The sequence below is a fragment of the Emys orbicularis genome, chromosome 9 (assembly GCF_028017835.1).
Source record: "Emys orbicularis isolate rEmyOrb1 chromosome 9, rEmyOrb1.hap1, whole genome shotgun sequence".
In the NCBI taxonomy this organism is placed as follows: domain Eukaryota; kingdom Metazoa; phylum Chordata; order Testudines; family Emydidae; genus Emys; species Emys orbicularis.
In genome coordinates, this window is record NC_088691.1 from 85403800 (window position 1) to 85428242 (window position 24443).

The 24443-nt window shown below is 44.0% G+C and overlaps 1 protein-coding gene across 1 annotated transcript; it reads right to left on the reverse strand.

The window, feature by feature from the left end:
- Positions 1–1277: 1277 nt before the first annotated feature.
- TRIM59 (tripartite motif containing 59) lies at positions 1278–2683 on the reverse strand. The gene has a single exon (XM_065411343.1). The coding sequence runs from the start codon at positions 2681–2683 to the stop codon at positions 1454–1456; it is 1230 nt and encodes a 409-aa protein (XP_065267415.1). The 3' UTR covers positions 1278–1453.
- Between the last annotated feature and the right edge of the window lie 21760 nt (positions 2684–24443).

The following is a 24443-nucleotide window of genomic DNA, read 5'->3' on the forward strand; positions in this document are numbered from 1 at the left end:
AAACTCATGCTACTGGGAAATCTTCACTGTTAAGTGTAGATTAAACAACCTATTAAAAATTAACATCAGTGGGGACATAATCAGTCCCTTGTATTTTAACTAATGGAGCATACTGCACTTAATTTGATTACAGAGGAGGGGAGTCAACATTTTTGTTTCAGAGTGAAGTAGACTACATTCCAAATTAAATATATGTGCAGTATTATTTAAGAATACATTTATACTGCATTATCACATTATTTGTTACAGCTTTTTCTTAAAAAATAAATAAATAAACAAATAAAGGTGAAATCCTGGCCCCACTGAAGTCTGTGGGTGTTTTGCCATTTACTGTAGTTGGTGCAGGATTTCACCCCATATGTTAACTAGAATTTCTTGCTTGCACATTTAGCTCATTTAGTAAAGCAGCACACATTCAGCACTTTTCGGGACTGTACTTTTACATTTTACCAAGGAATATCACCCCAAAAGTTTTAGAGTAGCACCCACACCTACTTGAAAGATACAAGATCACTTATACATGATGTACATCAGGAAACTTGAAGCAATATGATCCAACTAACAGCCTGGAGCCAACAGGATGAACCACAGTCATTTCATAAATGATTTAATGACCAAAAAATGGTTTCACTATAGTGTAGTGGACCTGCTAAATGCAATATACACATATAATATACACTTTTTGTACACTGGAGCCAATGACTGACTTGACACTTTGACTTACCTATCTCAGTTTTAATGTCTGAAACTCTAGGATTTGTCTCCTCTCCCCATTATTAATTCTGTGGTACTTTTAGCCCCACCCTACCTAAAAAATTAGTTTAAAGAAGGGACTGGGTAGTAGATGCTTGAGAAGTAGTTACCAGTCTGTTGGAAACTGCCTTTCCCAGGTTGGAATCTGTGAACTTATGGCTTTCTTAGAGATAATATGCATCAATTCTGACTTGTTCTTGATTTTTTGCTTGAGATTTATGTTTCGTATCTTTAGGCTCTCCTACATTACAAATTAGTATGGGCAACTGATGAAGGAGCAATGTATTTGACTGTGACCCCTTACATGCAACTGAAGAGTGGTACATACTACTTTAGGAGGAATTACCATCCATCTGTCATTGACTTAAATGATAATCAGTAAAAAGCAGAGATTCAGAAATGGGCATGGTAGTGGGGGCAAAAGACAGGAAAAGATATGGAAAAAATAGGGGTATTAAGAGAGAACCCTGCCCCACACACTCTTCAGTCTCATTCTTCATGTATTTCTGCAGATGGGGGAGAATCCGGTGTAATGATTCTGGTGCTAATTAATCTAGAGAACCAGTTTAAATTTTGTGTAAAGGATCTATTATTTCAATAGCATTTAGATAGAAACTAAAAAAAAAGAGCCTTGTACAATAGTTCAAACATAATGTATTCCTATAATTATCCTAACTGCTAATCTCAGTATTTCAGATACTCAGAAAGAAAAAGAAACAATTCTCCCCATGAATTCCATCAGGAAATTAGATGTATGGCATAGCATTTCCATTACTGCCTGCAAGTTGTTGCATAGATCTTGATAAACAAACTGCAAGATGTCTGAAATATAGATCAAAGTTACTTCATTTACAACTGATAATACAGATTTACTAAATGAAATCATAATTATCACTATCGTCATAGAAATTAGCATCACTGTTAGAGGGTTTATAGACTGAAGCAATTCCTTAGACTGTCCTCTTTCCTTCTCACTGCCTTTGTGGCATAAATTCCCTTTTGAAATCAGCTTTATTTTTGGAGTGAGGATCTTGTTAATCTGACCAATTTCAGTTTTGGACCACACATCCTTCAATAGCTGTCCTATTCGTGGATAAACTTCAACAGGTTTGATATCTGGTAGTTGCTTTTGTTTCAAAGCTTTTACGCGTTGGCGCACATCATCAACCTTCTCAAGGAAAATAAGTGGAGACTCCTCTTCTTGAACAGATGTGTTCAATGACATTAAATCAAGCTGTTCTTCTCTGATTCTTTTCATGTTTTCAACGAGTGGTGCATATTCTTCAGAAATGTGAGCATTAACTTCATCCAAAGCAGCTAGCAAAGCTTGCTTTTTATGCTCCAGTGTGTCATTAAGTTTCTTAAAATATTGCAATACAGCTTTCTTATCGTCTTGAACAATATTTTCATAATGAGATTTCTGTTCTTCCAACTTTTCAATGAGCAAACATACATTAGTCCAATGTTCATCAGTTAATTGCTCAAGGAGTTTCCTAGGAGTCTCCTTTTCTTTCATGTAGGCACTCTGAAGGTCATCTATGGGATGACCATGATGTTTACCTATTGTAAGACAATGGCCACACACTAATTTTCTATCCAAAAGACAATAAACATTTAATGGCTGCCTATAATGTTCACTACATGTTGCAACATCTGGGTGGTCTTCTTGCTGATATTTTTCAATGATAGCCTTTAATGCAAAGTTGATAGGTAATGACTCAGTACCAGATGGAGGAATTTCAACAATGCTTCTACAATTGGGACACTTCAGTGGAAGTCTTAGTGGTCTCCATATGGAAAAGTTGCTTGATAGCTGAAGAACGCTTTCCAGACAATTTCTACAAAATGTGTGAGAACATGGTAGTACACGTGGGTCTTCAAATATACTATAGCAAATGGAACAAGTTAATTCCTCCTCAAAATGATGCATTTCCTATAATAACAAAAAAAAATAGTCCATTTATACAATTTAGTTGTTATATAATGAACTGGTTTAAAATAAATTACAATTTAATGACCAGCCTACAGTAACATGGAATTTATCAAACAAGGTCCTAGCTGCTAAACTGATACTTTAGCTGTTATTCCTCAGTGTCTGAAGCTATCCTAGTGTTCCTGCCTTCCTAATACTTTTTTTTTTTATGGTAAATAACTTTATAGCTGGGTAGTTAGTTTTAACATATACGCCCCCCCGACTTACACAATTGTTCCGTTCCGGAAAGCCTTGCGTAACTCGAAATTTGCGTAAGTCGGAAACGTATACCCACACATTACACAAAAATTTCCGCAACTCGAAAATCCTATTTCTGGCTTATGGAACTTTTTCCGTAAGTGCGAATTTGCGTAAATCGGGTCTTGCGTAACCCGGGGAGGGTCTGTAGTTAGATGGCAATTTTGGGATTAGGGGTTCCCCCGATCCCATTACCCTCACAGTTCGGGGGAACCTAGTATGCCCAAGATCCCTGGGCTTCAAGTCCTGCACAGCCCGTCCCAGGGTCTTCCCAGTTAGTGATCCCCATGACTCCTGCTTATATTGCCGGGGAGTATCATGTTCCCTCCAGGTGTGAGGCTTGTTCTTTTCCACCTGAAACACAACAAATATGCAAATACCAACTCTGAAGACATGATGGAGCATTCCATGAGGCCTCAGTCTGATCCTGGACCTTCTAACCACCCTGTATACAGGAACCACCAAGTAGTGCCCCTCCAAACTTGGCATTCCCTAGCCCTAGAGCATCAGATCTCAGGCTTAAGGACTCTAGCAGGCAAAGATGAGAGGAGAGTAAAGAAGCACTCTCATAAGAAGCAGGAGAAATCCCGCCCAGTCAGACTGGTGAGAGTCCGCACCCCAGTACGGGCATGTCTGAAGCTCATAGGGAGCAAGGGTCAGTACTGGGGGCACTGAGAACCACGTATACTCCAAAACCACCGCCTATGCGGGGGGTGAGAGGGTGGAAAGGACCAACCATAGCACCGCCAAGGGAGAAAAAGGATCAAATACTGAATGTACCGGCAGTACCATACCACAAAGAGGAGGACTCAGTGGCCCCAACACACAGCAGGTGGTATTGAAGCTCAACACAAGTCTGCACTGATGATTCTGCCTAGAGACTGAAGTCCCTCTCGCTCTCCATCTGCTAAACCTGGTTATACATCCTCAATGATCTAATAGTTTATACTGACCCAGAGTTGACAATACTCTCAGATCTGATAATTCCCAGAGGGGCTACATAGTCACTGTGCTATTCACTGGTCCTATCTACTAGCCACAGTATCATGAGATGTGGTACCAACAGCTCCACCTCTAGAATCCAAAGACTCATGCTCCTCCAGCAGGCTTGAGGCCAACGCAGTGGGTCTTCAAACCAGTGTGAGATGCAAGATTACTCCCAACAGGGGTTCCAGAGTCTCCTGGGCACCCTCTCACTCTCATAAAATAAACTATCAGGTGTAGAACCAATGGTACCCTCACCAACCTCATAAGGGTACAGAGGGCAGCACCTCTGTAACCATAAGAGCCCACATATTGGCCATATTGGGGCACTTGGAACCCATACTATAGAACTCCTGACTTCAAGAGATCCGAGTAGGAGTTTAGTGAGATATCACCTTCCAGAGAACAGCTTCAGCCCCCTCAGGAGTGCTATGAGGAGGAGGAACAGCCCAAGCAACCATTGTTACTCAATCCACCTGCAGCTCTCTCGTCCTCATCTCCTAATGAGGCAGTTGCACTGGCCTCACCATTGCCACCTGATGACCACATAAAATTTCAGAACCTCCTGAGGAAGATTGGGGGGGCTCTCCAGAGTCCCCTGGAGGAAGTTCAGAATCCTACCTACAAGCTTCTGGACATCCTCTAGAACATAGCAAGTAGGCACTTCCAGTCAACTAACCATATTGGAACCAGCCAAGACAATTTGGCACACTCCATGCCCCCATGCCTTTACTCTGAAAAAGATGGAGAAAAGATACTTTGTTTCATCTAAAGAGCACAGTATTTGTTTTCCCATCCTGCCCCAAATTCCTCAGTGGTCCAGGCAGTCACTGAATTCAACAGACTGCATCAGCCTAGATCCACTCCTTCCAACAAGGACGCCAGAAAATTGGAGCTCCTTGGAAGAAAGTTTCTCTTCCACCAACCTACAATTTCATATAATGAATTATCAGGCACTAATGTCTAAACATTACTTTATTCACTATAATAAATTGTCTGAGTTTGCTAACAAGCTTCCATAGGAACTCAGGCCTCAGTTTCAGGCTATTTTTGATGAAGGATAAGCTGATAACTAATTGTTCCTCCAGGCAGCGTTAGATGCAGCTGACATGGCTTCCCACTCCATGGCAACTTTGGTTATTATGGACTTTGTGGCTTCACTCATCTGGGTTTCCCAAGGAAGTTCAAGCTACTGTGGATGACTTCCCCATCGAGTGCAACAATCTGTTCAGTGAGAAAATTGATGAGTTGTTACACACCCTCAAAGACTCCCGGGCAACCCTCTGGTCCTTGGGGCACACACCCCAGCACCTTAGAAGAAATACTCCAAACTACCTTCATACAGACAACATCCTTCTCCTCAGCCCTTTTACCACCACAAGGCCACTGAAGCTTCCAAGAAACACCAGAGAGTACACTGCAGCAGAAATGTATGCTTTCCCACTCATCCCCTCCTGACCTCATGTCCTGAATAAGATCAAGAAGGACAAAGCAACAGTAATCCTAGTTGCCCCTTTGTAGCTGAGACAGTTTTGGGTCATCAGAATCCTCCAAATGACCTCTCATCTTTGTATATGCTTATAACTGCTTCCCACTCAAAATGAAGGCTAGACCATCCACCCCACCCCTCCACTTCACAGCCTGATATTTGGACGGACAACGAGGTCATACTCAGAGGAAGTCCACTCCATCCTCAATAAACAGAAGAAAACTGCTCAATCTTCACCCACCCTATGATTGTGAGATTTTTTAAGGGTCTCATCAGAGCCTTTCCTCTGGTATCAAAACCAGCTCCTAACTGGGAACTTAATCTGGTCTGTCCGCACTTATGAATTCATTATCTGAAACTTTGGCTTCATGCTCTCTTCTCCATCTATTTATGAAAGTGGCTGTCCTGATGGCTATCACCATGGCCAGAAGAGTTAGGTAAGTTTGGGGCACTTATGTCATACCGTGTTCCATAAAGATAAGGTAGACTGAAATTATACCCCAAAATCATCCCAAAGGTTCTCTCCAAATTCCATCTGAATCTACCTGTTTTCTATGCAAAATCTCCTATCACCAGAAAGGACAAGATGCTCCATTCTCTAGATGTCCACAGAGCCATGGCTTTCTACCTGTAAAGGAAATCCCCAAGATTATTTGTTTCTGTTGTTGACCAGATGAAAGGGAAAAGCAATTTCTGGAGTTTTTGCAGTGAGATTGATTTCAGGCTGCATTCTGCTTTGTTGTGAACAAATGGAAACTCTTCCCCCACATCAAGGCATGGAGACCCATTTGACCAGAGCACAAGCCACCTCTGTCACTTCTCTCCAGGGTACACCACTCATAGAAATCTGTAGAGCAGCAACATAGTGTTCAGTACACACCTTTACTAGACATTACACCCTGGTGCAGGCTTCTTCTGCAGATGCATCCTGGGGCACAGCAGTCCTGCAGTATCTGAGGTAAAACATAGCTCCTCCCATCTTCCTCCGTTGAGTTACTCACAATGAATACGCACAGAGACCACTATTTAAAGTGAGAGAAAGGTTACTTACCTTAAAATAACTTGAGTGCTTTGAGATGTGTGGTCCCTATAGGTATTCCATTACTCTCTCTCTTCCCCCTCTGCTTAGGATCCTTCCTAGAGTAAGAACTGGAGTGCCGGTTGGTCTCACTGCTCCTTATGCTCTCAACTTGGAGCCACAGGTACAGACTATCGATGCAGCTAATGAAGAATCTGCCAATCTTAGGTGCATACACACCCTCAGCAAATACCCTGAGGGACCACACATCTTGAAGAACTCGTTACTGTAAAGTAAGTAACCTCTCTTTTCCAACTTGTTCCGTATGGCAAAGCTGAAAATGAGGAGCTTACTGAAGGTTGCTAGAACATGACAGGAGGAGAGGAAACAGGAGGGACTGGCACCACCAGTGGGATCACAGCAACCAAGTGGGAAAGAAAATCCAGGTGAGAAAATAACTAGTCAATAAAGTCATTAGGACTTCATGCTTCTAAATCCCTTAGGTGTTTTGGAAAATCTCCCTGATAGTGATTAACTTTTTTCAAAAAGACAGAACACTAATTACATTAAAAGACAGTTATAAACATACTTTTCTAATGTAAGCAATCATAGTCAGCACAGGGAAGTTGCACAATTGTAAATAGAAGGGAGATGGGTCAAGGCTATGAAAAACCTGTTCCATACTTTTCCCACCCATACCCAACAACCCTCCAAGTTCACACCCAGTCTCCTTCCCAGCAATTTTACTTCTCTCTCCCTCACCTCCTCCATTATCCCTGACTCTCTTTGCACTGCTTCTGAGGAGTGCGGGAAATACAGTTCTGTATTGTAGTTTAAATGAATTATTACTCAGAGTTCTGTATTAATATGCCTAGTAAGGAATCTATTTGTCAAAAAAAATTTCCTGAATCTTTTTTGTTGTCTGTATTGTTACAGATACACTTGCTGACAGGTATTTTTAAATAAATGACCAAAAATAATTGAAACTGGTCTGATTATATTTTGCTATTTTGACAAATAAAATATGCAGAATTGTAAAATATTTTCTGCAGAATTTTTAATTTTTTGGTGCAGAATTGCCCCAGGAGTAATACCATATTGTTCTCCTATAATATTGCTGAATTGATTAAATGTATTAAAATGTTCTGGTGCACACAATAGATTCTAATTTACAAGTACTGCATTTAAAGGGTCACTCATCATAAGATCGTGTTTCTTTTGTTTGCTTTTTACATCCTTATGTTACACCACAAATTTAGGCTTAATCTAAATTCCATTTCAGACCATTTACATGTTTCACTTTTTCCTTTCAGCCAATTTAGTGAAATCACACTTAAATCACAAATGATCGCATTAACACTAACTTTTCTAACAAGTTATTCTGCTTCTTTGTGATTGTTTTATTAGGAAAATTAATGTTAACACTGAACATCACTGCAGCACTTTTGCCTCGTCCCTTTAATTGATTCTGTAGTTCAATTATTTAGATTTTGCTGCATTATAAAAAGCATTTATCCTAAACTTTATTCTGAATCAGAACTCCTACTAGGCTCCAATTCTGCAATTGACAGCATGCTGGTAGACTGCTGCACAAATCTCCTTTAACTTTCCCTTTTTATGGCTATTTGTTTAATTAGGATGATAGCTAATCAGGAATTGTGTAAATTAAATTGTGTTTTGTTCAAATGTTGTGTTTCTAGTCTTTTTATAGTATCATGACTTGTAGTTGGTTTTCTATTGGTAATTACTGTATTTGCATACATATGTAATTGATCAGTTGACATCTATGATGGCTGACCTGTGGTGGTTTATTTCATGTGTGTGACTTGAAGCTTTTGAATAGAGAAGGTGTTTCTTCCTCAAGACTGGTGTTGGGGAGGAGGTATTTTTCTTTTCTTTTTGTTCCAAAGATACTGTGAGTCAGAACATTCACCATTGCATTTTGGTGATAAATAATCAGAATTATACTTAATACAATATTATTTAAAGACTGAGGAATACCTTTTTGTATTGGAGAATGACAGCCTTTGTTACTTTGTTGCTACAGCTTCAAATCAGCAAGTCTACAGTGGGCTGTATTTGTTGGGCACTCGTGTTTATGAAATATTTTTGATTCGATGTGTACTGTTATTTTTATTTCAACATCAATAATATTGCAGGTCAAAATTAAGATCCTTTGACAGAGCTGGCTCAACCCAGTGCTTTTAATTAACTCTATTAATTCTCATAGTAAAGTCCCATAAAACAAACCAATCAAACATGTCAGATTCATGAGTATTATGGGAACTATATTTCAAATTAACTAAAATACTGATTTAAACTACTAAGTCTGTTTACTTCTATTCATATTGTAATATTTAAGTAAACAGGGTAGTTATTATGAATCAACAGATCTAGCACATAGCCCTGAATTTAAAAATAAATAAAGATAAATCATTTTAACCACACACCTATATCTTATACATCAGAAAAAAAATTGTCATGGGAGATAGACATCCTTTTATTAAAAAAATCATTGTGGCCTGTTCTCTTTATGACATATGCAGATTAATTTTATCTTCAGGAAATTAGTTTGAAACTGCAAAATATTATGTGTCCTCACCATAAGAAAAATCAAACAATTAATGAATTTACAAGAAAGGTGTTAGCACTGTTGTGAATCATCTCAAACTATTCAAAAGAATACATATTGAAACCAAACAGCATTTACCATCAGCAAATAAGTTTCTTTCTAGTTTGTTCACAGCTACAAGCTAAAAAAGTAAAAAGTGCAACCAACCTGTCTGTGTTCAGTTCAGGACAAAACTGTTTCATAACTCAAGAACCATACAGCTGCTAGCCAGAGGGAGCCAAATTCCCATTACCACAGAAACACCCTGGAATGTTTCCCAGGCAACAGAGATTTAAGTGTGACGGCAGTTGCTTATTAATGAATAGGTTTCAAAAACTAAAAAAAGGATTTACCCCAGTAACTCTTGTTTTCAGCATGCACTGCCATCACAGATCAACACGACAGAGCATGGTCACATGGCTACAGAACCTTGCAAGTTAGGCGTGCGCACACATCCCCTAGCACAACATTCCACTGTTCAAGGGTTCTATGAAGGAGAACTCTGGTAGATACGAGAGTGAATTCTCCATCTTTACTGTCATTACATTCATACACTTCAAAAAGACTATCCAAGTAGTTGGTGCTGACATTTGGCACAAGTGTCATGCATTTTTAAAATTCTCCTGTACTGCTTGCATTCCCATGAGTTGAGGATCATGTCTGAGTTGCTCTTGCACAGAGCGTTTCCTCTATAGACATTGAGGAAGCAAAAGGTAATGTCTATATTCAGTTTCACTCTGCTCCTGAGAGCAATGTTGAGGAACTGCACGAGCAGTAGTTTGGACATCATCTTCAGGGGGCTGAAGTAAAGACGTGAAGTGCAGGGAGAGAGAAATCAGAGAGCCCAAAAGATCCAAGGAAAGGGGATGGAGAAAGACAAACTAGTTCCAGGAAGGGAGTTAGCAAAAAATAAGCAAGATGCTTACTGGGCTGTATAGTTAGGCCCGTTATTGTGTTTAGAAAATGAGTTTCATTCCAGCAAGAGGGTCACTACTTAATCTCTGCAGATTTATACAGCCAATAACATGAGACACCTTTGTGTTAAGTATTCTCTGCAAGAAACCCTTCAGTTTTCTGTTATGGCATAACCAAAGCTACCAATTTTGACAATATACCAACAAAGGGCTCTTGTCCATAACTTCATTAATATTTGCCCTGTAAAAGCCCAAATTGCCTGATAATGATTAATATACTTCCATGTACATTTCAAAGGTAAAATGGAAAGGACTGAGGAATTTAAAAGTCACACAAGAAAAAAAATATAGCAAATACCCAATTTTATTTTTATCCTTTTATTTTTTAGTATTTATGGACAATAAAATGTGCTAAAGAAAAAATGGGTTACCTACCTTTCATAACTGTTGTTCTTATGTGTTGCTTATGTCCATTCTATTCTAGCTGTGTATGTGCCCACGGGCATAGTCAGAGATTTCTGCCTTAGTGGTATCTGTAGGGCCGGCAGTGGCGCCCTCTGGAGTGCTGCGCTCATATGTCGGTATATTAGGCATCCCTGGCCCTACACCCTTTCAGTTCCTTCTTGCCAGCAACTCCAGGAGAGGGGCAGGAGGGCGGGTAATGGAATGGACGTGAGCAACACATCTTGAAAAACAATCGTTACGAAAGGCAGGTGACAGATTTTTCCTTCTTCGAGTGCTTGCTCGTGTCTATTCTATTCTAGGTGATTCACAAGCAGTATTCCTGGAGGTGGGCTCGGTGTTCACGGTCGTGCAGCTTGCAATACTACTCTGTCGAAGCCAGCATCATCCCAGGCCTACTGGCTAATCGCGTAGTGGGACGTGAATGTGTGGACGGACGACCAGGTAGCAGCCCTGCAGATATCCTGGATCGGCACCTGGGCCAGGCAAGCTGCCAATGAGGCTTGCCCCCTGGTTGAATGGGCAGTCACAATCACCAGTGAAGGCATATTCGCCTTTTCATAGCAGAAACGGATGCAGGTGGTGATCCATGATGAAATTATTTGGGCGGACACCGGACAGTCCTTCATTCTGTCTGCTGCCTCAACGAACAGCTGTGTCAATTTATGGAATGGCTTAGTTCTTTCAAGGTAGAAGGCTAACGCTTTCCTGACATCCAGAGAGTGTAATCTACACTCATCTTATGTCCTGGCTGGCATGAAACTGTGAAACTACCTAGGGCGGAAAGGCTAGATGCGGCCGCAGCCAGACCTTGTCCTTGTAGAACACCATGCAGGGAGGCTCTGAGGTAAGCGCCATAATCTCAGAGCCCCTACAGGCAGATGTTATTGCTGCCAGGAACAAGACCTTCCACAAGAGTAGGAGGGAACAGGACAACAATGGTTTGAAAAGAAAGTCGGGGAGCCTCAACAGTATGAGACTTAAGTCCCACAGAGGGACCGGGTCATGGACCTGAGGGTAGAGTCATTCCAGACCTTTTAGAAATCGGACCATCATGTTGTGAGCCCCAGAGATGGAGTGCCTCTTGGCAAAGAGCTGAGGATCGCGCTTCACCTTGCCTGTTGATGTACAACATCGAGGCTGTGTTGTCTGTGAGGACTCTGACCATTCTGCCCAACAGGTGAGGTAGGAAGACCGTGCATGGTCTGTGCACCACCCTAAGCTCTTTGACATTTATGTATAGTGTCGACTCCTCTGGGAGCCACATACCTTGGGTCTGGAGGGTGCCGAGGTGCATCCCCCATCCGAGGTGTCCGAAACCAACTCGACTGAGTAAGGAGCGCTGATGAAGGGAACTCCTTCCAGGACTTTTCCGGGGTCGGTTCACCATTGCAGCGAGGTAAGTACCGTCGCAGGGATGGTGACAACCTTCTCCAGGTGGTCCCTGGACTGGGAGTAGACCGTTGCTAGCCATTGCTGCAGGGATCGCATCCGAAGCCTGGCGTAGTGCACCACATATGCACACACCGCCATGTGACCTAGTAGGCATAGGCAAACCCTGGCCATGGTCAGGGGGAAACGCAGAGACTTCCGCGATGAGGTCTGTCAGTACCCTGAATCTCTCCAGCGGCAGGAATGTCTGGCGCAGGTTGAGTCGAGCAACGTTCCGATTAACTCTATCCTCTGTACCAGAACTAATATGGATTTTTTATCGTTCAACAGGCCGAGGCGACGTCCCCTTGGACCTGGAGTTGCCCTTGACAAGCCAGTCGTCGAAGTACAGGTAGATCTGGATACCCCGATGTCTGAGGTAAGCCACCACCACTGACATGCACTTGGTAAATACTCATGGTGCCATCGCTAGGCCAAACGGGAGGACCGCGAACGGATAGTGGTTGGGACCTACCGTGAACCAGAGGAACCATCTGTGGTCCCTCGACGATGGCGACGTGGACGTACTCATCTTTCAGATCGAGGGTGGCATACCAGTCTCCCGGATCCAGGGAGGGGATGATGGAAGCCAGGGAGACTTCAGTTTCGCTAAGTAGCAGTTCAAGCCCCGGAAGGTCTAGTATGGGCCGCAGACCGCTCTTGGCTTTGGGGATAAAAAGTATGAGGAATAGAACCCTTGTTCCTGTACTCCACAGGAACTACCTCCACCGCACCCAGTAGACCCTCTACCTCTCGTATGAGAAGATTCTTGTGAGAGGGATCCCTGAAGAGGGACTGGGAGGAGGTGTGGGAAGGGGAGGTAGAAAGTAACTGAAGGGTGTAACCCTGCACCACCATATTGAGGACCCATCGGTCCAATGTTATAGATGCCCACACAGGGAGGAAGGAAGAAAGGCGGTTGACAAACAGAGGGGAGGAAGGATCCAGGAAACAGTCCGGTAGGTCGCCCTCGGGCGTACCCTCAAAACGTGCACTTGCTTGTCTGCTTACTGCGGGGCGGGCCCGCCTGGGATGTAGATGGGGTTTGGTGGCCAGGGCACTTCTTGTAGCCCCTGGATCTTTTGTGGGGAGGCTCCTGACGAGGGTGGCTCCCCTGGATCTGAGGCTGCTACGGCTTAAATCATTTGCGGGCAGAGCCAGGGACGTACATGCCCAGTACTTTTAGGGTCGTACGGGAATCTTTCAGGCCATGGAGCTTAATGTCCATCTATTCTGCGAACAGGGTGTGCCCGTCAAAAGGGAGGTCTTGCATTGACTGCTGAGCCTCTGAGGAAAGACCAGAGAGGAGCAGCCACGAAGCCCTGTGCAACGAGATGGTCGATGCCATGGTACGGGCGGTGGTGTCTGCAGCGTCCGATGCTGCGTGGAGAGCTGCTCTGACTGCAGTCAAGCCCTCATCCCGGATCACCCAGAACTCCTTCCTAGAAGCCTCAGGAAGGGCGCTCTCGAACTTGGTCATGGCCTGCCACGTATTAAAATCATGGTGGCCTAGTAAGGCCTGATGACTGGCCATCCACAACTGTAGACTGAAGGACAAATAAACTTTACGCCCAAACAAGTCCAGTCTCCTTGAGTCTTTATTCTTAGGGGTCAACTCCCGGTTGACCCTGTCTCTCCCTGTGGTTGACCACCTCTACTACTAGGGAACTGTGAGCAGGACAGGTATAAAGGTACTCATGGCCCTTGGATGGCACAAAGTACTTGCGCTCAGCCCTCTTGGAGATCGGAGAAGGGGGTTTGCCAGAGGGCATTTGTAATTTTAGCAACCCCCTTAGGTAGGGGCAAAGCTACCCTGGCCAAGGCAACAGGGCAGAGAACATTTAAGAGGGAGTCTGTGGGTTCCTCTAACTCCTCCAACTGGAGGCCCAAGTTGGCGGCAACCCTCTTTAGCAGCTCCTGATGCACCTTGGCATCATCCTGGGGCACCGATGGAGGGGGCCCGTTTAGCGATGACGAGGAGGAAGCCAGTAGCATGGGGTCCTCTGCAACCATAGGTGGTCCAGCGGCTTGCTCACCCACTTCCTACTGTGCCACCACTTCCCACAGCTCCCATTGGCCGGGAACGGCAATCCATGGCCACTAGGAGCTGTGGGCGGCCGTGCCTGCAGATGGTCAATGTAAACAAACTGTCTCGCAGCCCGCCAACGGACTACTCTGACAGGCCGAAGGTTGCCCACCACTGAGTTAGACTATCCATCATCCTCTTCCCCCTGTAATACTGACTACTGAGCACAGCATTTTTTTGAACTCTTAATGTGCTTTTTGTCTTTTAAATACCTACAGCAAGTGGGGTGGAACCCTGTGCCACTGGGTGTCATCAGATTCTTTTGACAGGTGCTGTTGAAATGATTCAGCAATGTATCAATTATCACCCTGCGAGTCTAACCATGGTTGAGCACGTTCATGGTATTTATCCTACCTGACACCCATAAATGGTTGAGCGGATTCCTTCTTGACTGAGGCTAGGTGCAATGCAAACCAGTTATAAAACTGGATTTCTTGTGAATCTTAGATGATTGACAAGGGATTTCCTGTTCTCTGTCACCATTCTTGAGTGTGGCCATATTGGTTCAGGTGAATACATGTGCTAACTGGTCAAATCCAAAGCTTCAAGCTTTACTATTGTCTTTTTTTATGTGGTGCAAGTGGCTGGCTCAATACTGGCTTAACTTCTCAGTTCTTGCATAGCGGATGTTGAAAAGTAAAAAAAAAAAAAACCCACACACACGGTCTAGAAAAAACAATGAAGACCATGCATATTTTATTCCTGCCGTCTTCTTTTTGTTTGAAATTAAATTTATCATCATTTGAGACACCAAAACCTCCCAGTATGAAGTAAAGACTTTTGTGTTTATTTTTCTAAAATGCTGCCACTAAGGAAAATATGCTGTTTGCTATGACAACACGTGTGACTATGAATATTTAGGAAGAAATTAATTTATAATATGCATTTATCATCCAAATACTTTGCCTAGAGTTAAAATGGAACATATTAATAGCTATACTGAACTCTCTCCTCACCATAGCCCTCGGGCAGCCTGCATCCCAAACCCCTCATCCCTGGTCCAACCCCAGAGCCCTCACCCCCCCCCCCCAACCCTCTGCCCCAGCCCTGAGCCCCTCATCCCTGGCCCCACCCCAGAGCCCCCCCCACCCCAATCCTCTGTCCCAGCCCTGAACCCCCCTCCCTCACTCCAAACCCCTCAGACCCACCCCCACCACATGAATTTTGTTATGTGCACCAATATGAAGGTGATGTACTACACATCACCTCCATATTGGTGCACATAACAAAATTCATTCCGCACATGCGTTGGAAAAAATAGAGGGAACACTGCTCGACAGCTGGGTACCTTTGGATGCGGCATGACAGAAAACTACGGGGTTTCTTGTGGAGAACTTTTAACACAAGATCTCTCAGGTTATTGCTAAATAAAATTGTACAGAATATATAGTGCCCCTTTCACTGGGATGGAATGACACAACAATGGGCCTCAGCATATGGCCTATGGTTTTAGGGTGGAGATTAAGCTTTTTCTAGGTACCAATCTGGACTGGTACCCAAAAGAAACACAAAAATAAGACATCATCCCTAAAGGATTTCCTTTGCCTCTCCAAAGAAAAGCATGCATGATGGGAGGGGTAAATTTCCCCCCTTACAGTGCTTTCAATTAAGGGCCATCCAACAACAAAAACTGGAATGGTCATAATTTTATCTTGAATTAGTAAGATTGCAGCCTAGATAAAAAATTAAGAGTAGTTATTGTATATAACCCATAGTTATGCTTCAAGATTGCCAGCCTGGTTTGGTTTTCTTTGTACAAAGAATTTAGAGTTCACAGAATTTCTTTTTTTAAACAAGTCTTTTAGTTTAAGTAGATCAAAATTGTCTAACAATTTTGTTTTTTAAGACACTGCATTTCACAACTAAAGGTCCTGAAACTACTTAACTAATTCATGACTCAAGCCATTGTGTAGGAATAAAATTATACCTGGGTAACAACTAGCGTCCAAATTGCAGATGGATGTGCTTTATAACAAAAGCCACCAGTAACAGGGCTGCTACCATCATAGTATTATATTGCTAAATACAATTATTTTTAATTTTCAAAATTTAACAAAAGTTAGGACAATCTAAACATTCGTCTGCTGCAATCTGTACTTCCAAAACAACATAATGTCTTCAAAATGTAAAATCTTTGCCAAGATAACATACCATTCTCTGAAACCATCCAGTTAACGTGCAGTGGCAGTCAAAAAACCTAACAGAATGTTGGGAATCATTAAGAAAGGGATAGCTAATAAGACGGAAAAATATCATATTGCCTCTATATAAATCCATGCCCACAACTTGAATACTGCATGCAAATGTGGTTGCAACATCTCAAAAAAGATATATTGGAATTGGAAAAGGTTCAGAAAAGGGCAACAACAATGATTAGAGGTATGGAACAGCTTCCGTATGAGGACAGATTAATAAGAATTGGACTTTTCAGGTTGAAAAAGAGACGACTAATGGGGGATATGATAGAGGTCTATAAAATCACGACGGGTGCAGAGACAGTAAATAAGGAAATGTTATTTACTCCTTCTCATAACACAAGACTTAGAGGTCACCAAATGAAATTAATATACAGCAAGTTTAAAACAAACAAAAGGAAGTATTTCTTCACACAACACACAGACAACTATTGGAACTCTTTGCCAGAGGATGTGGTGAAGGCCAAGATTATAACAGGGTTCAAAAAAGAACTACATAAATTAATGGAGGATAGGTCCATCAATGGCTACTAGCCAGGATGGGCAGGAATGGCGTCCCTAGCCTCTGTTTGCCAGAAACTGGGAATGGGCGACAGGGGATAGATCACTTGATGATTACCTGCTCTGTTCAGTCCCTCTGGGGCACCAGGTATTGGCCACTGTTGGAAGACATGATACTGGGCTAGATGGACCTTTGGTTTGACCCAGTATGACTGTTCTTATGTTCTTATTCACAATGTTAATAGTGTAGTTATCTTATCTCTACATTTTAGATACTTACCAACTCTTTACCAAAAACAAAAACAAAAAAAAACCCAAAACTTTGTTTTAAACTACAACATGCTTATAAAGGTTCTCTCCATGTAATAATTCCTAGTGAAAACATTAGTTTGAAGGTCAAACTTTAAACATTTGTAGACAAATTATTTTTTTTTAAGTGTATTTGTGATCTGTTTGCTTCTTTATGATAAAAAGTAGACCTGAAGGTTGCTTTTTTTTGACTGGTTTACTTTTTAAGGCGCTTCCCCCTGTTTGATTTTCACAATAGAAATTCAAGTCTGGTCTATCCTGTAGACAATCTGGCTTTATCTACTATTGGGATTCCTTCCGAGACCACTTCCAAATAACTTATTACTCCTGGGGAAATACTGCACACACACAGAATTCATGTCCCCTGCAGATTTTTTTTTCTCTGCAGAAAATAGATTCTGCTGGAGAGGCACTGCAGTTACACCTGTCATGCACCAGGGGCTGTTGTGGCACCAGAAGAGAGGGCAGCTGGCTCAGGGCCGGAGCAGCCAACTGCAGAGGGAGGAAGAAAGGCTCCTTTCCTCACAGCGCCATGCCCGCGGGGCTAGGTAAGGAGAAACGGGATATGGGGATGAGGGAAACAGAGAGAGCAGGGCACATGGGGCTGCTGGGGGTTCACATAGATTGGGGTTCAGAAGGGGTATGACAATGCCCCACCCACAACGTCTTAAGTCTCGCAAGCCTTTCTGGGAACATTTGTTAGCCCACAACGTCTTAAGTCTCGCAAGCCTTTCTGGGAACATTTGTTTAGCCTCATGCAATCAGGCTATGATCACAAGAAGGCCTGGAAAGCAGATTGCACTAAACAAGACTTAAAAAAATAAACACCTTATGCCAGATCTCACGCAGAAGGTTCCTGGGTTTGACCTTCTATGGTCATCTTGGTCAACTCTGAACCAAATCCGACAAACCAGGATAGATGCGGACATCTAATGCACAAATGGAAAATCAAGGACTCCCTGGCATGCAAGTGTGGTTCCCCACTACAGACCATCTAACATATCACTACCTACTGCCCAATTTATAAATATGAAGGAAGCATTACTGCAATAAATTCTGCCTACTCCTGATGTAGCCATTTGGCTAGATCAACTTCAGGTAAAATTGTAGTTGCTGCTCTACACCAGCCATATGGAAGAAGAAAAAGAAGAGCTAGTGCAGGGGCAGACTTGGGCAGGGGTACAGGAGCTAGTAAGGTAACAGCATTGAGATGGGGCTGAATGGGAGTGGAGGTACAGGGCCATATGGGGGGTGGATGAGTGGGGGGTACAGGGACACATGGGGATGGGGGAACGGTGGCTGAGTGGGGATCTGTGTTCCCTGTAAGCTGCGCACTTCGGCAGCCGCGCAGGAGAAATCAACTGATAGCAGAGTGCGGCAGCATGTGTTCAGGTGCCCCTCCCCCTACGTTGCTCAGTCCTGCAGCTGCTCCTGCGACCTTCCTGCTGGCAGTGCAGAGCGAGCGGGGAGGAGGGAAGGAGGAGGGTGCTGATGTCAGGGTGTCCTCCTCCCCCCACCCCATCTCCGCAGAGCAGGGCAGAGGGGACAGCCTGGCTCAGGAGGATTCGGAGCTGCTGTGGTCTGAATGGTGAGTGTCTGAGTGCCTTTCTTAAAGAGACAGTGCATTGTTTCTGAGATTTCCCCAGCAGCCAGCTCACACAGTCTCTGTCATACACACACACTCTCTCTCTCCCTCCCCCTGCATCCCATCTCCGCAGAGTGGGGGAGGGGAGACAACTGGGCTCAAGACAGAGCAGGAGAGCTTTCAGTGAGTATCTTAAAGAGACAGCACACAGCTTTCCCCAGCAATCAGCACACACACACACACACACACACACACACACACACACACACACACACACACAGAGTCTCTGTGTCTTTCACACTCACCTCCAACACGTACTTGTATTATTGTTGTTGTTACTTCTTGGTACCTCCTGCAACGCATATATATTTTTTGTAATTTTATTCTTTCAAAGTGTTATTTTAGTGTTTTGACTGGTCTATGCATTTCATAATTTTTATTTCTCTTAAACTTAAATGTAATTCTTTGAGTATTGAGTTCTAAAATGCCTAACCTGTCCTGGCTGGCGTAATTATCCCTATGGTAACTTTTTAAAAAATATATATTATATCCAGGTTTTTTGTTTCTACTGGTGGCGCACATGAAGTCTATTGTCCTTATTCTGTGGCTCTGACTCCTTCCTTGCCTTAGATTTCATGATTCTATCATTTCATGATCACTTTCACCTAAATTGTCTTCCTCCTTCAGATTTGCTACCAATTCCTCTCTTTTGGTCCAAATTAAGTCTCAAATGGCTTCGCTCCAGTTTCTTCCTCCACTTTCTGTAATAAAAAAGTTGTTCCTAATATATTCCAAGAACTTATTTGAAATTTTGTTTTACCATATTACTTTTCCAATGGCTGCCTGGGTAGTTAAAGTTCTCCATTACTACCAGGTCTGATGGAGTACTGTGTCCGATTCTGAGTGCCACACTTTAGGAAAGATATGGATAAATTGGAGAGTCCAGAAGACAGCAACAAAAATGATCAAAGGTTTAGAAAACCTGACCTATTAGGAAAGGTTACACGTGTAGTCTTGTGAAAAGAAGACTGAGGGAGGATCTGATAACAGTCTTCCAATAAGTTGATGAGTCATATAAAAAGGCCTGTGATCAATTGTTCTCCATGTCCACTGAAAGTAGAGCAAGAAATAGTGGGCTTAATCTGGAGCAAGGGAGATTTAGGTTAGATATTAGGAAAACTTTCTAACTACAAGGGTAGTTAAACTCTGGAATAATCTTCCAAGGGAGGTTGTGGAATGCCCATCATTGGAGGTTTTTAAGAACAAGTCAGACAAACACCTGTCAGGGATGGTCTAGGTTTACTTGGTTCCTGCCTCAGTGCAGGAGGCTGGACTTTGTAACTTCTTGAGGTCCCTTCCAGGCATAAATTTCTATGATTCTCTGAATTAACGTTAGGCACAGTAAGAAAATTTTCAAAAGTATCCCTAGTGTAGATAAGGCCACACAATCTTTCAGGATAGGGAAGACCTGAATTTCTGTTGTAAAAAGCAAGGGGATAAAGGAGCAGACAGATGGTCATATTCATTTTCAGGTCACCTTTAAGCAGAAAGTTAACAAAGCCTATTCTCAAAAAGCATGGCTCAGTCTCATCTCTTAATAATATGTTCCCTATTTCACGTTCATTAAAACAAGTGGAGCTTTGCCTCAAAGAGTTTCCCACAGCGCTGGTATCACTTGTGATACCACTTTTTGGCAAGATGCCATGCACCAGCAGTTCATATTGCTTACAGTGAATCAAATTAACTTGTATATAAACTGACTATTTTTGTTCCTGGTCTTCTTTCCTTAACCTTAAATTGTGTCCTTAAGGGTGTCCTTAAATTGTTAGCTCTGCAGAGAAGCCACAATCTTTCTTCAGTGTTTGAAATGCACTTAGTACATAATGGGTGCTACCATAAATAAATAAGATTTTGAATTTAGAGTCCTGGGCTAACCAAAGAGGGTGGAACTTTAAAATTGCTTCAACAACTAACAAAATAGTAACAAAGAAGAATTGGTGGATATTTAGACTTTTTCTAAGACCTTTTGATACGAGTACTTCACCAGGTATTGTTAAGGAAACTTGCTAACTATGAAGCAAGAGATAGCATCTTCCAATACACATAGTGAAATCAAAATACATTAGTGGGTACCCCAGGAATCAGGATACTGGTAGGACAGGGGCTAGATTCACAAGGGACTTAAGCCACTACTGGCCTCCCAACATTTAGGTACCACTGACATTCACAAATCCACTGGTCAGCTGCCACCTAACCCTATAGGCACATGAGTTTCTGCTGGTGGGCATGCACAAAACTGCCTACATCCTGATGCCAAGCTGCTTGGTGCCTCAGCTCATGCCTAAACCCCAACAGGATTCTCAGACTGGGCATTACCTCCCCTGTGTGTACATCCCATTATACCCAATAGCCGAGTGACCACATCCCAGGTGAGGACCCTAACCACTGAGCTATAGAGTCAGAAAAATGGCAAGAAATCACACAGTAAATATGTATACAAAATGGAACAGCTTCAACATGAGAGATTTCAGGGAGCCCAGCCACAGAATACCTGATAGCCTGTTGGTGAGGGCACTCTCCTGGGAGAGAGGAGACCTGGGTTCAAGTCCCTGCTCCAAATCCAACAGAGTTGGGATTTTAAGACAAGTCTCCCCACTCCCAGGTGAGTGACTTAACCTCTCAGCTATTGGCTATTGGAAAAAGTTCCATAACCCAGAAATAGGATTTTCAAGTTGCGGAAATTTTTGCGTCACATACGGGTATACGTTTCTGACTTATTCAAGTTACGCAAGGCTTTCCGGAACAGAACGATTGCGTAAGTCGAGGGGCGGCTGTAGGATGGTATTTTCTCACTATTCCCCACCTCCAAGAAAAGGCTAATCTGGCATGGGTGCCTACTCCAGGAAAAAGTCCATGGCTGTGAATCCTGAGCACAGACAGCCACCTCCCTCCAGCCTGTCAGCAGGGCCGGCTCTGGCTTTTTTGCTGCCCCAAGCAAAAGAAAAAAAAAAATTGGGGCGGCCACAACAGCAAAGCAAAAAAAAACCAACCAAACAAAAAAAAACCCTTCGGCGCGGCCGGAGCTGCAAAAGGGGGGAGGGGAACCTACGGGGCGGCTGGAGACTGGCTAGTGGGGGGGAGGGGAAGGGAGCGCGGGGAGAGAGAGAGAAAAGGGGGGCAGCCAGGGCTTCAGCGGGGCGCTCGCCACGCAGCCCCGACCGCTGCGCTGCCTGCTGGGAGGGCTCCGCGCCGCTCCGGTCAGCAGGGAGGGAAGGACACGGGCTGCCCTGCCGGGCTTGCTACAGACCTGGCACCAGCTGGGGCAGACGGAGTGCGCAGGGCGCTCCCTTCCTCCGCGCCGCTGCCCCCTACAGGGAGGCCGGATCGGTGAACCAAAAAAAAAATAAAAAAAAAAGCGGCCATGCCGCCCTAGGATTGGGCGGAATACCGCCCCGTAGAATCTGCCGCCCCAAGCACGAGCTTGCTCGGCTGGTGCCTGGAGCCGGCCCTGCCTGTCAGTCAGGTAGCTAAGGCCAGATCAACGGAAATCCAGCACTTAAGCCCGACTTTCTCCTCTGCTTTTCACTTCTGGCCAGTTCAGTCAGCTGCCTTCTTGCTGGCTTCTCTGAATTCCTTTCTTAGGCTATGTTTACGCTGTGCACCTTGCAATGGCACAGTTGTGCCTTGCAGCCATGCAGTTGTAAGGTAAGCAGCGTAGCCGACGAAGCACTGTCCACACCAGGGCTGTCCCTAGGCATACGCAGCATATGCGGTTGCGTAGGGCACCATTTCCCTCGCGGGCCGCAGCTGAAATCCTCTTCTCCTGCCCCTCACCCATGCTGGGCGGGTGGCCTTCTCCCTGCCCCTTCCCTCACTCGCTCCTCAGCCGCCTTGCTGAGGGCTCCAGCCTCTGAGTCCGTCCCAGCCCTGGGGAGCCCAGAGCAGCGCACCCCTGGCCCACTGCCGCCTGGAGCGGAATTCCTCCCTGGACCCTGCCTGCCTGTGCCACTCGGTCTCAGGCGGGGGCCAGGACAGGAGGAATGAAACTTCCATGTGAGTGGGGAGGGGGGAAGGGGGAACTTAAAGTGACAGTGCGCTCACTGTCTCTCACACTTCCCTAACACACACACAGTCTCTCTCACACACAGACTGGCTCTCACACCCACATACACTCTGCCTCTCACGAGTCAGTCCCCCAATACAGATTGTTACACACACAGTCTCACACTCCCCAATACACACACTGTCACACAGTCTCACACACACACACACAAACACACACAGTCTCTCTCTCTCACACACACACTGGCTCTCTCTCACACACACGCATGAACACACACATTTGTATTATTGTTGTTGTTATTACTGCTTGGTACTTCCTGTCAAAATGTTCATGGTGAGTCAGGAGTGGCTAGGGACTGCAGGAGGGCTGTGAGCTCTAGCAAGATACAGCCTCCATATGACGGGAAGTCTGTCTTGAGTCACTGCCACAGCGTCTGTTGCGTACAAAGCTCAGTGTGTGCCAGCAATGGGGAGGGGTGTTCTGGGGGTCCGCGGGTGGTGGTGGTGGCTATGCCCCCTTGACATAATGGGATCAGTGGCGCCAGCTGGGGACCTCCTTCAATGGAGCATAGGGGCATCAGTTTAATAATTCTGTGTAGGGCCCCATAAATCCTAAGGACAGCTCTTGTCCACACTGGTGCTTTTCGTTGTTAAAACTTTTGTCATTCGGGGCTGTTTTTTTTCCACACCCCTGAGCAACAAAAGTTTTAACAACGAAAGTGCAATGTAGACATAACCTTAACCACCCAACTGTCCCCTGTATGCCTGGGCACCTACCTTGGGGCTGTGAATTCCACTGAAAGGCAGAGTACTTAGGGGTTAGGCATTGCAATAGCTAAGTCCCCTTTGTGAATCCAGCACCTGCTGCTTAATGTCTATATTAATAACCTGGAAGAAGGGGTGAACAATGAAATGACAAAATTTGCTGAAAGATACAAATATAGAATAGTAGAAAATAAGAAGCAGGGCACCCCTCATCTCTGGGCAATAGTGCGGAATCAAACAGCCTTATAATGACCCCTCTAGTTCCATGCAGTGTTGTTGTCGCCATGTCAGTCCTAGGATATTAGAGACACAATGTGGGTGAAGTAATATCTTTTAAGTTAGTCCAATAACAGTATGACCTCAACCACCTTGTCCCTCACAAGTCCTAGTTTTTTCCACACAAAGGATATTCCTGCTTGGGGAGAACACACTGCTAGAGCCTGTGCTAAGCACAACCCTTAGGTCCAACCTGCTCAGCAATTCAGCAATCAGCTGGCCTGGGATAGCTCAGTCAGAGGAGAGCAGCAGACCCTGACTCCCTGAGCTTTCTTGTCCAGACAGTGGTCTCAGTAGCTCCATCTGAAGAAAGAAAAAGGATCCAAACACACTGACAAGGAAGCATCAGCTCTTCTCAGTCACAACTCTTCTCCCCCTCAGAACTAACTGGTGCATTTTAGCAGGGCTGCTAAAAAGCCTGACAGCCCTTACTCAATATGAGCTGTCACAGCAGCATCAAATGAACTACTTCTGTCAGTAGGTCCATAGTTTGTGAAGCACTTTCTTATGAACAGTACTACAGGAATATAAGGTACAATTAAATCCTTTTTGTAACTAAAAAGGGAGGGGAAGAGGGGAAACAGGACATACCCACTGTGAAGGGTAGAGGCAGCAGAAGTATCGCTTACCAGCAAAGACTTGCAGTTTTCTGTCCCAGTTCAACTGTAACTTTAGCAAGAAACACTTTCAATGTACACAACACCTTTCAGTCAAAAATCTCAAGACACCTTTATAAACATTCAGCGTGTTTATTAGCACAAGTTACTTTAAT

Coding starts and splice junctions, on each gene's coding strand:
- TRIM59 (XM_065411343.1), bottom strand. CDS start 2,683: ATGCATCATTTTGAGGAGGAATTAACTTGTTCCATTTGCTATAGTATA.